Here is a 12,800-nt window from a genome sequence, read left to right on the forward strand (position 1 = left end):
TTTTTGCAATGAGTGGCTGAGTACTAGTAACAAAATTTAACTGAGGAGTGCTTTCGTCGTCGGGCAAGTGCTTGAATGACCCGGGGATGTCTCTAATCATGTCCTGCATTTACCTCAATTTCTCGATTGTTAAGGCTCTGTCCGCGATAATATTGGCGCCTTAGAGATTCTTGAGCACTAATCGATCACTTTAGCTCGACTTAAAGCTTGCCTTTAGTGTCCCTTTAGAAGGTGTGGGCCTAGACATCGGGCGGTGAGCAGACATGTTGATTATGTTTTGCCTTTTGCCTCTGTCATCATCACCACCCACCCCATTTCTTTTTCTCTCCCTCTTCCCCCAGTGCAGATAAGCTGGTTAGAGGAATGTAACATATCATTAAACTTGGCCATAAATGTACAATTAAGTTTCACATTCTCTTTTTTGCTGATATAGGGTTGCATGCACAGTGGCTGCCAAAGTCATCACCTCGGCACAGCACATGACAGACAAAAAGAAAATGGAAAATGAAACCATCACAAAATGCATCTCCTGTTGCACAAACTGAAATGCATGCAACTCCGGAAGCTATCAATGGGAGCCGACCTGAACAGGACCTTCACTCTCCACAGCTTCATCATCATAAAAGTCCATTGGGTCATCGTTCCTGTGGAAAATGAGTGGTGGGTACCAGATGACAGAGTACTCGTCTCCATCCAGGTCAGACCCTGATAAAAAAGAGAAGGGGAACTTTTTATTATCTTTTTACTTATGCGAAGATGTGTGCTTTAATCAAAGCATGCATAGCTGCTTTTTGCAAATGTCTAGAAAACTAATTGGGAACGCATAAATTTAGAACCAAACGAGATAGAAATGGACCTCATATTTGAAGTAAGCACATGAAATTACATACATATGCCACGTTTTCAGCCCCTAACTCGAAGAATAAAAATTTGGACGGACTCTCTGTCTTTCTGTTTAAGCCAAAGACACTGAACCCTATGGTAATGCTGACAGCAGCTATTTGTGTGTGTATTGTGAGCCGGTGATGCAACTGTTATTGTACGAAATGACTGACAGCACACAAAAAAAAAACAGATATTTAACTATTCTGTAATGATAAGGACTCGCTAGAAAATACAAGATTCAGCATACTACCACCTTGACTATCTTTCACTACAGACCCCTGCGGCTTGGAATGACCAACACATCTTCTGACCGTCTACCCTAATTTGTTACTAAAGGGGACGTGTAAATGCAAGCTGAACCGCACTACTCACCAGCCATCTCGTTGGGATGGGGCCGTTTGCCAAGGGAAGGAAAGACTATGCAGTCACGAATGTGGTGCAATGCAGGCACATCTACGGCCTCCAGCTTCCGGATATCGCCGGCATGGACGCAAGGGTTTTTGGTCACTACCACACTGCCTGCACAAAGTTCGGAAAAGTACAGAGCTATTTCCCATGCCAAAGGAACCTGCACGTCATGATGAGCAATAAACTAGTTCAAAGATGGTTTTAGTTTTGTTCAGATGACCAGTAATGTTAATGTTTACGTAGACTACTAACAAGTAATTATCTTGCAAATGCTGGATTTTCAATATGTATTAAAGTCAGGATGTCTGCCAAGTTGACATTTTCCAATTCCTTGAATATTCCAGGTTTTCCCTGAGTGACACAGAACTTAACGTCAAGACAGGCTGACACCATGTCGCCCAATGCTGTCACTCTCTAGTAAGACTTAAAAATTAAAAAAAAACTACTTAGTCCAGTTGGAATAGTAAGGAGCAGTGTTTATTGTATTCAAAATAGAAAACTGAAGCGAGGGGTTAGTAAAATGCGCAGCAAATAAAATAGACTCGAAAGATAAACGGTAAAGCCCATAGCAAATCGAGTCAAACATATTCAAATATGAACAAAAAGAGATGCATACAGAAGCAAATATTTTCGAAAATGAGCTATTTCTATCAAAACTGATAGCAAGCTCATTAGTATTATGCCCAAACTCTGTCACAAGTGATATTCTCTCAATAGCTGCAAAGTCAGCCTCAACTGTCCTGACATACTCTCAGCCCACACGGAATGCCTCAGTGCTGCGTTTCACACCTTTAAAGAGTTTATTTTGGTTTGGATGAAGGTCACCTACCAGCTCGGTGTCAGCCAACACTTTGCTTTTCGAGCTCAAGCTCCTCCAAATAAGAGGCGGCACAGTTCCTTTCTTGATCATTCCTCAATGCGACGGTCCTTTCTGTTCCCATCCTGACAATGCCGCCATGGGGAATTTGAAGCATCCTCTTAGTCAGTTCTGTTATACAGTCAACCCGATTTTTCGGACTCCCTGGGGACCCAAAAATGCCCGAAACAATGAATGCATGTCTTTTATTTACTGCCCTTAAGGGCTCAAGTCGTTACAAGCACGCCCGAAAAAGCTCTGAAAGCCTGCCAGTACACTTATTGGGCATATCAGTGCTCTTACTGCGACAGGAGATGGCAGGTGCATGTGTGTATAATTAGGGAATACGTAAAGTACCTCGTGACAATTGCCCCTTTACATGCTTGTTGAGCTTCACCGCAATACTTGACATATGCTTCACCGCGTAACATTGCTGTGCAGAGGCGAAGCTGTCTTCTGAGAACCGGCATTATAGAACGCGCCGTGCTTTCTAAGCTTCGAAGCCAATCGTAAAAATTACAGAGGCGGAGTCGGTGCGATTGCTGACAGTGGCGAATTCTTTGAAATAAAAAAAGAACCTTAACAGCGAACGCCGAAGCAGCTAGGCCTCGCGTTGCCGCGGTGGTGCCTACAGCTGCCAGCGGATCTGCATCCGAGAGTGTTGGTTCGAGGCAGCAAGATAATTAAAATGGCGGTGTTGGCTTTAAATACTGCCATTTCAGACCCGAGCTCGTGGCAAAATGTCCGGGAAATCGGACTGCGAAGGGTTCTTGCACCCAAAATTTAAAACGTTCTTATGCATTGACTCTAGGGGTATGTAGTGGTGCCGCAAAGCCATCCACATTACCGCGCATGTCGCAAAAATCAGGCTTCCAGAAAATCGGTCACTGACTGTACACTGGCAACTCCACCAGCTGACGACACAGCATCAAAGACAATTCATTACGATTCTTCTCTCTTACTCAAGCGACCATTAGGCAGACTTTTGTTTCCTTTCCATAAAATGACAGCTAATTTTCCCTGATAGAAAGCACAAATTCCCTGAGCTTTCCCTGAATATTCACATACCATTCAAAATCCCCGAGAATTCCCGGTTTTCCTGGTTGGTAGACACCCTGAAAGTGCTCTAGCCCAATTCCAGAGCTACCTGCAGTAAAGTTGCCATCTTATGTTCTAGAATACTTATTTCGAATACCGTATTTACTAGATTGTGACGAGAGTTTATCATGACTTTCACTACTTGAAATCAATTCTCAAGTTAGATTAGAATAATGGCATACGATTTTTCTATTGTGTAGCGTTTTAAGACAGCAATGGGAACCCAAAACAAGATAAGGCAATGCCGGAGTACTTTCTCTGGTGACCGATTTTCACTGGCCAACAAATATTAAACGTAATCTGTCAGTCTAGGATGCACCTGCATGTATAAGAAGTTTATCTAATGTTATCAATAGTTCTATCCGCTGTCTGTTGTCACCAAACCTTGCATAATCCGATTGTTTGTGCAATGCAAATTGCGAAGTACTTTCTGGAAGGCACACCAGCACCAGCAGTTACAGTGGAATGTTTGAGGAGTCTTGTATAAAAGCCGACACGCTTGACCCGCTGATCAGATTTCAACAATCGTTGACTGCGCTCACCGCTATCTTTGTGCTTCAAGTGTCACTTGCTTTTGTGGGCACAGGTTCGCCCAATAAAGAGTTCATTTCACGATTCAGTTTTGCTACTGTGTTTTTTTCAGTCACTACAGTGTGACAATACGATGCTGCCAGAGAGAAGCATGATGCTCAGTTTACGCCGCCTACAGCAAGGAGTGTGCTAAGGTCCAAAAATTTCTGAATACCATAAATTGTATTTTTAATCTTCATATCCAATTTGAAAACTAGCCATTCGAAAATTTTCGCATATTTGGTTGGACCCAAATATTCAATACAAATTAAATATATTGCTGGCTGTGCCGCAATGAACACAGCTTTACAGCGAAGTTGTTAAGGGTTAGTTCCCCCCAGGGTCTTGTCCGTGTATCGACACAAAACTCAAGCCTATTCCTCCGGCGTCTGCGTCAGACACCACCTGTGTTCATGCCGTCGAGTAGGCGCCGTGATTGACGCGACCCTACTGATATAAAACGTCATTATGTGGGCCGATCCCAAAGATAGTGCAATGCCGGGCCAACCTGCAGCAAAGGCGAGGCAGGCGTTAAGCACTCCCTACACATGGGCCTGTCCTGAAGGCAGTGCAATGCCGGGCCAACCCGCAGCAAAGGTGATACAGGTGTTAAGCACTCTCCATACGTGGGCCGATCCCGAAAATAGTGCAATACGTGGCCGACCCACGGCGGAGGTAAAGATGTAAAGCAAGCGTTAAACACTCCCCATACATGGGCCGATCCTGAAGGTGGTGCAATGCCGGGCCAACCCACGGCAGAGGTGAAGCAGGCGTTAAGCACTCCCCACACGTGGGCCAATCCCAAAGATGGTACAATACCGGGCCAACCCGTGGTGCAGGTGCAGTTAGCCATTAATGGGCCCACATACACAGCTTCGCTGGTCATCCTTCAGAGTTTCTTTTTTAGTTTGCTGCTACCTAATCTTAAAACAGGCATCCGATTTTATGCTGAATTTAGTGATGATTTCAGGCTGCCGGAGAAATTCCGCCTGTAAAATGCGCTCACCTACTGAATTCCAAAGATTTGCAGGAAAGCCAGCCTCTCAGTACCAAGAGGCACGGGTTTCCGGACAGTAAGTGCACAGAGTGCACTGAAAAGGGATGGGTGCCACTGCACAAACGAATCCTACTATGATGGGAATGCTCCCTTCTGGCAGTATAGTCAAACCTTGATTTAACAAAATTCGTAATGTAACGCACTATTTTATTCTCGACCTTAGCTCCACTGAAAACTGTATTGTTTTTTGCAATTTAAGGATTTGGCGACACAGTTTCGATTTAACAAAGTTCCCAGTCATTCCAAACACGTACTTGAAGCCTGTATGGCTGGTAAATCGAGCAAAAGAACTAAAAATGTCGACCAAAGCAAAAGTTATTTGTAAGTATCGTTCCCCATGAAAAGAAAGCAGCAAGAACGCCGTCAAAGTGCGCATGTTGGGATGCGGTATACAGGACGCACCCCTATGCCATTTTTTACGTTGGTATTTGCCCATTTACCATCTCCCTCTAATGCGTACATCTCTTCTACCCTGCCGTGGCTGCGCATGGCTGTCTATATGCAAGCTCCGAGCCGTATCCTGGAGGCAATCTGCAGCAGTACAAAGGGTTAGTCGAGATGGTCGGTGCCTTGATGCACCTAAAGTTTCTGAAACCCGCTTTCATTCCTTCTGTGACAGTGAGTGTTCATGGTTATCGAGTGAGATCTGTTCATGTTTGCATGAGCGCACATGCCGACGATAAAACTACAAACCTTACTTCGCGTCTCTTTGCTGTAGCTAACAATGCTCCATGCTCTGGCTAAAACTGTGCAATTTTATTTCCCAAGGCGAATGTCCAGATGTTTAGATACTTATTTTTACGAGCACACCAGTACTGTTGTAAAGTACAGAGAAAATTTGATTACAGAAACGCTGAGAGGTCAGAACATAACAAATTTTGACAGCATCTGCCTGAGCATAGCTAAATTTTATAGGTAAAGATGGGCTACACTGCATTTGAAACCAAAGACCACCTTGGCAAGTTTCGAGAACTCTTACTGAATGACAATGGTTCAAATAAAGTAGAACCTCACCGATATGTTCCCATTACGTACGTCTCCCTGGTGCCAACGTTCGCAATCGAGAACACAAGAAATGACCCTGTAGAAATGTCCTCATTTCTTTAGCGGTTCCCATGTTCCCAGAACACGCAATTTTTTGGCCCCAACATTCAGTATGTCACAAAACTGCAATCATATGAAATGTTTTCCAACTGCTAGATTCCACGTAAACAAAAAAATGCGTGGGGCACACACCGCCGTGGCAGCTTCACCACAATACTCGCCTGCCCGTCTCGCATGAAAGTGCCAGAGCGCACTCAGTTTCTCCTTTCAATACCAGCAAATCTTATCCGTGGTCGTAGCACACCGCATTCGCACCTATCACCAGCAATCCTACTGCAATAAGCATCTTCACCTATCTGTTTCACAGCGTGTATTGCTGTCGGAAGCGTAGCGAATGCTTTGAATAAGTGATAACCAAAATCAAACGCCCTCACCTGCAGCAGACTGGGATCGTATACGTTTTCCGTCTGCTAGACCCCATGTGAACAAGAAAAGGATTGAGGCGCACACAATTGAGAACAGTATATAGTCGCACATCTCACGTGAAAACGACGGCACGCACAGTTTCTTGTTTCATACCAGCAAATCTTCGGCCCGGTCATTGCATGCTACATTCACAACTATCACCGCCAAACCTGTTGCGATAAGCATCTTCACCTATCCGTTTCACAGCATGTGGTGCATAGTGCGTTGTGCCATTGATAGCATACTGCACGCTTTTAGTAGGCGATAACCCAAACATGCCGCCGTTCCCTGCTGCAGGCAGCGTGATGTGGGCACCCCATTTTGCAGCGCCAGCATCCAGCATCACCCACCAGCTCGATTTCATTTCAGTTTCCCATTGCCCTCTTAAAACACCACGCAATAGAAAAAGAACAAAATGTGTCTCCAGCCGTCGGAGCACTATCAGCTCGATGTATGTTCGGCGTTTTGTGCTGCAACAATCCATGCGACGCTTCGGATTACATAGACGTCAACAACAGTTCAGTCTGTCAGGTTTTTTGTTACTTCGGATCGTATGTTTTCCCGGTTAGTATGTTTCTTCTCGCAGTTCTTTCCAAAACATATAAACAAAGTTCTACTGTCCACGAAAATACCTTGAAATCTGCACACTGGTGTATCAGAGCTAGTGTTTTGGAGCAATATTTTTAGAATGAAACTTTGTCCTTCCTTTTCGTCTGGCGATTGATCCTCTTACTGTTTAAATTGGCATTACAGTTCAAATTTGGGGTCCCTTCAACTTCGGGGGGGTCCTTTCAAGAATGCAAACACAAGTTCAACAACAAAATTTTACACTGAAACAACATTAGGCGGAAACTTTGCCATCAGCCGTACCTTTAAGCACAACGTACTCATCCTCAGGCATATAGTGTGCCAGGTCCCGAGAGTACTGGACAAACACTTGGCCGTACTGCAAGGTGCCGGTCTCATCCATGACACCGAACATGGTGCGGCCATATTCAGGAGGCACCGCAATGCTCGCCTTCTCTCGAAGCTGCTCTACAGAACACAAGACAGGTTGACAACGATCAAGGCCGTGCAGACATAAGCTTGCACTGCGCGTGGACAGCAATACTTCGCACAAGTTCACCTGCTGTAGTGGGCAGTGGTGGTACAGACAGTTTAGGATATTAAGCTCATTTTCTGAGCAGGAAAAAAAAGCAGCAGTTCTGGAGCAGTTTAGGAGAAGCCACACCTGCCTTATGGAGCAGAAAAAATTGACGTTTTGGAGCACCTTGGGCAGTTTAGCAGCTATGTCAAGCCATTTGGTGCATTTTGTTATTACTGCGCAATCATTAAATGTTGCCCAAAAGCAAAGAAAGACAAGGCCAACAGACAGCAGCCAACAGATAGCAGCCACCAATTAAGGGGGGACGCGGCCCTTGAAAACCGAAAAATCGCGAAAAAGTAGATTTTTGAAAAACCATATTTTTGGGTTGTATGTCTCATAATCTACCCGTTCTGTAATTATCAGCACCTAATTCAACCGTAAAGTACCAAAAATAACGCTACTTTTGAGGCCACCGCGGCCCAAAAAATACGCGTTAATGCCGAAATGAAGTCAAACTTCGCGCGCGCACCATTCCCGGCCCATGCGGCCTGCCCGCGCCATCTTGGTGTCGTTTTGACCGTAGATTCTTTGTCACTATTTTGCCGCCTTGCAAAATGGCATCGTCGGCGCGGTTGAGGCGCTATTGGAGTTTTCCCGTGATGCGATGCGGAGCGCTGATTGGCTGGAGCAGCGCCTTCAAATCCCGCGGGCTAAAGCGCGCCTGCCATTGGCTGCTGCGCGGGCGATGGCGGCTGCTCCCTTTGATGCCGCGCTCGCGTCGTTGTTGCCCCTTGCTCCGTCCGCCTCAACATGAGCTTGCGCGCTGCTCATCGCCTTGCGCTATCTTTTAGATTATTTGCTCAGCTGTTTTTTTTTTTTTTTTTTCGCTAGTTCGTCGCTGCACGCGATGCCGGCAAAGCCCAAGACAGTACAGATGTTTGGTGCACGGGAGCGCGATATGCGTCTTGTACGAGCATCGAACTTCCGATCTTCTGCAGCAAGTGCCGACTGCGTAGACGCTTTTCAGCAGCGGAACTGTGCTTTCGGCTGTCGCCAGCCGAAAATCCGACACACTGAGTGTGCCTGGAGCCGCAAGAGCTAATTAGAAGCTCCGCAGGAGCTTTCTAATTAAAAAAAAAAAAAAACACGTGTTCAACTTTAAGGCCTGTTTTCTCGGAATGGATTTTTTCGCTAGTAGTGGTGCTGGAGAAGGCGATATCTCAAGAACCGCTCTTCAGATTTATATGCCGTTTTTTTTATTCTGTTCCTGAATGACTTTCCCAGGGGGTAACAGGCTTCTTTTTTTGAAAGCTGGTGCAGTTCATTTATAATAAGCAATTAATTTTTGATGAATGTGGTCATTACTGGCTATATCAAATTCAAAGTTGCCTTAAAATTTTTTGGAGGCGAAATTAAAGAAAAGGGCTCTTTAGCCCCCTGGGATATCTATCAAGGGATCATCACAGTGAATTTCAGCTTCCTACAATGTCCTGGCATTTGTCCAGGCTCTTCCTCAGGCATATACATGAATCACCGAGTTAAGCCTCAATAACTCTGGAACTAATAAACATATCTTCATGAAACTTCGCAGTTCCTCATAGTTTGGTGGTGTGAACGTACCCTGAAAGTTTCATCTGGATATCTTAAAAAATAAAGTTCGGTCTCCAGGGTAGCCTCCCCCCTTAAGCTAGTCTATCCATAGACTGCACATCATGCAGTCTATAAAGCAACTTATGTTCGGATAGGTAAGAAACTTTTGCAAACAACAACATAAAAATTTGTAGTTTAGCAAGAACAAAGCTTAGACCAGGCAGGCAAAAAACTAAAACTGTGCTATAATAATTTGCACCATCAGGCATGTTCCAAATAGCAGATCTGCTTTCATTTGACATGCTTTACTGCAATACACACAATGTATTGCGCACAATAACAACGCTCCCCAATAATAACGCTCGAAACTACAAGATACCAATGTGCATCTATGAACGGCGACAAGAAAAAGATTCCATCGTGTGTGCCACAAAAATTTGCTATTAGGTTACATGATACGGGTCGCAAGTCGCCGTGGAAAGCTTGCCACTGATTCAGTTCCGGTTCAATACCCTCGTCATGGTGCCATTCCAAATGTGTTTCAGATTACATTATTCTAACAAGGTTCATAGCAGCTCCTATGGAGAAAAAGCTCGGTTTTACAGGAAAACAGTAGAACCTCGTTGATATGATCCCATTAAGAACGATTTCCCAGAGCAACTGTTTGCGATCGAGAATACAAGAAATGACCCAATGCAATTATGCTTCTTTTTTTAACGGTTCATACATTCTCGGATACCACAATCTTTTATTTATCATTTCTTTAATTCAATCAGTAACTACAAGTAATTTCCCCTGTGTTGTCCTTGGTGTCTTTGTCGGCTTCTCATGAAAGGATTAATAATAATCGCGCCCCTCAGTTAACCCCTTTTCCTTTCGTTCAGCTAGTAAGAAGTTTATGGAAATTTGCTGCCCCGAAATGGGTGAGTACAGCGTATCGCGATAAACTTACAAACATGCCATACCGTATTTACTCGAATCTAACGCACACTTTTCTTCCGATAAAACGGGTCCAAAAATTGCACACACGTTAAAATTAAGTACAACCCTAAATCCGTGTTACCATGTCACCATCAGAATTCGAGAAATGGCTGCCTTGTACGTGCTTCCAGCCTAGCTGCCGCAGCTTCCTCCATGTGCATACCTCCATGTTGTATGTGTAACCAGGCGCTAGTGCAACCTAGTCTACTGCCTGTCTTCCCATTTTCTGCATTTATTCAATCAACATGGAAGTGCCGACTGCAAAGTCACGCCGAGTCCACCATGATGCTGCATTTAAAAGGAAAGTTAACATGTGTGCAGAAACGGACGGAAATTGGGCCGCATCACGGGCATTTGACGTTCCCGAAACTTGCGTGCGGGACTGGCGCAAACAGAAGGAGAATATTTTCACCAGCAAAGCAACAAGGAAGGGTTTAAGTGGACCGAAGCAGGGCCGCTTCGCCGAAACAGAAGAGCTGCTCGCGGAATACGTGCAAGAGCAGCGAGCGGCACAGCAGCCTGTGACGACCGATCTGCTCAAAGTACGGGCGATGCAGTTAGCCCTACAGAAAGGGCTAATGCACAGTAACTTCAAAGCGAGCAGCTGCTGGCAATCAAATCTTATGAAAAGAAAAGGCTTTTCTCTTCGAAGGCGGACAGGGATATGCCAATAATTGCCCGAAGAATATGAAGAGAAATTGCAGTTTTCAGCGGTACGTTTTGAAGTTGCGCCAGTGAAACAGCTACCACTTCAGGCAGATTGGAAATGCCGATCAGATGCCGCTCTACTTTGACATGCCTGCCACCCCAACCGTTGAAAAGAAGGGGGTGAAGCAAGCGCGCGTTTTGTCTTCCGGCCACTAAGAAACTAGTCTCACGCAATGCTTTATTGCACTGCGGATGGGCACAAGTTGCCCCCGTATCTTATCTTCAGACGGAAGACGCTCCCGAAAGGAATCGTGTTTCCGAGTGGCGTGATTGTGCACCCAAATTGTGCACCCAAAGGTTGGATGACCACGGACTTGGTCGCTGACTGGATTGATAACGTTTGGCGGAAGAGACCCAGCGGCAGTTTGGGTCTGCGTGGGATGCTTGTGCTTTACGCTTTCAGATGCCACCTTGACAAGCGCATCAAGGAAAAACTGGCTGCATGCGACACCAACCTTGTCGTGATACCTGGCGGCATGACATCGCAGGCCCAGCCGTTCGATGTTTGTTTGAACAAGCCAGTGAAAGATAGAATTCGGGCGCTGTACACCGAATAGCTTGTCAGTGGCTGCCACAAATTCAAGCCCGCCAATAAAATGAAGCGTGCCTTCCTGCAGGACTTTACTGGATGGGTGACAGATGCATGGTGCACGATCCCCTCTGCCATGGTCAACAAGACCTTTAAAAAGTGGAGAATTTCGAATGCCATAGACGGCACCGAGGATGAAATGCTTTGGTCTGTTAATAGCGATAAGGATTGTCCGATAGTGACGACGAGTGATATCTATGGCCCCACACAACTCGTACCAGCGCAATGAAAATCTTGGCGGCAAGGTAGGCCGCTTCCATTTGTTTTTATTCATCGCAACTTTAATGTATTGGTAATAAATCTGTTTTTTTCCAAATGAGAGAAAATAGTATTTCTATATTAAAGCACGAGGTGCGCGGTATTGTACTGTAGCGGCAGCAGCACGAGAGTTTCGTAGGCGCTCGCGTCTACACGAGGCACAAGCAGCTGGCACGCTCCGGCACGGGCTAGCATTCCGAAAAGGCATTGAAAAGAATGCTATGCTAAGAGATCGAGTGTCGGTTTTTCCACTCCTGCGAGAGCCAGAGACTTTACCGGTCTACGTGGACACTCGTTGTGGTGACCCGGACGTGATACTGCCATACGCTCCTGTGGTAGACACGACCATGGACCAGACCAACACTACGAGAGCTCAAGGCCGGAACCCTTCTAAGGAACGCGGTGAGCCCTCCTGTTTGGCCATCACTGTCCACCTCCCACAGTACTGGGACCAGCATCCTTCGGCATGGTTTTTTCAGGCTGAGTCGCAATTTCAAGTCGCTGGTATCCGCTCTTAAGCCTCAAAGTTTTCTTACGCCATTGCAGCGCTCTTGCCCGCCGCCATTGACGAAGTAGCAGATTTTTGAACTCCCCATTGTCTACCGCTGCCTAAGACGATCTCAAGGCAGCCCTGCTACACGCACAGCAGCTTTACAGCGTTCTCACATCGAGCAACTTCTGTCCGCTGAAGAACTCGGCGACCGACGCCCTAGTCAACTTCTTCGGCGAATGAGCTAGCTGCTCAGAAACAACGCGAGATCCATCGATGACGCGCTGTTGTACAAATTGTTTTTGCAACGACTCCCGGCTAACGTGCAGATGGTCCTGGCGACAGCCGCCACCATGGACCTTACCGGACTTGCCGCTCTGGCCGACAAAGTCATGGAAGTAGCCACCTCAACCATAGCTGCCACGGCATCGTCTCCAGGTAACAATACAACCAGCCTGCAAACCCTTCCCTGCTCTTCAGCAGTGCAATCTTCGCTCGACTCCTTGTGTGAGTGCCTGGAACGCATCTTCTGTGGAGCGTTACATCGGCGTAACGTCATCTCGTCACCCACGCAGCCGTAGTTCCAGCAAATCAAGACGCGCGGGCACCCGCAATGAAACATAAATTACAACGTCTGGCGTTTGCTACTACCACCACCGTTTTGGAAGCGACGCTCGTCACTGTCAGCATCCCTGCGGTTGACAGGGAAACAGG

At 46.0% G+C, this 12,800-nt stretch overlaps 1 protein-coding gene across 1 annotated transcript in view; it reads right to left on the reverse strand.

Annotated features, from left to right (window-relative positions):
- The window catches only part of LOC126519804 (uncharacterized), a 60,783-nt gene that overhangs the window by 9,524 nt on the left and 38,459 nt on the right, over nt 1–12,800 (reverse strand). Inside the window, exons 8-10 of the mRNA XM_050169108.3 lie at nt 7,254–7,418; nt 1,258–1,404; nt 584–705 (exon numbers count right to left, since the gene is read on the reverse strand). Of these exons, the coding sequence (XP_050025065.1) occupies nt 584–705; nt 1,258–1,404; nt 7,254–7,418 (434 nt within the window). The remainder of the gene's footprint in view (nt 1–583; nt 706–1,257; nt 1,405–7,253; nt 7,419–12,800) is intronic.

This window comes from Dermacentor andersoni, chromosome 11, assembly GCF_023375885.2.
Source record: "Dermacentor andersoni chromosome 11, qqDerAnde1_hic_scaffold, whole genome shotgun sequence".
NCBI lineage: Eukaryota > Metazoa > Arthropoda > Arachnida > Ixodida > Ixodidae > Dermacentor > Dermacentor andersoni.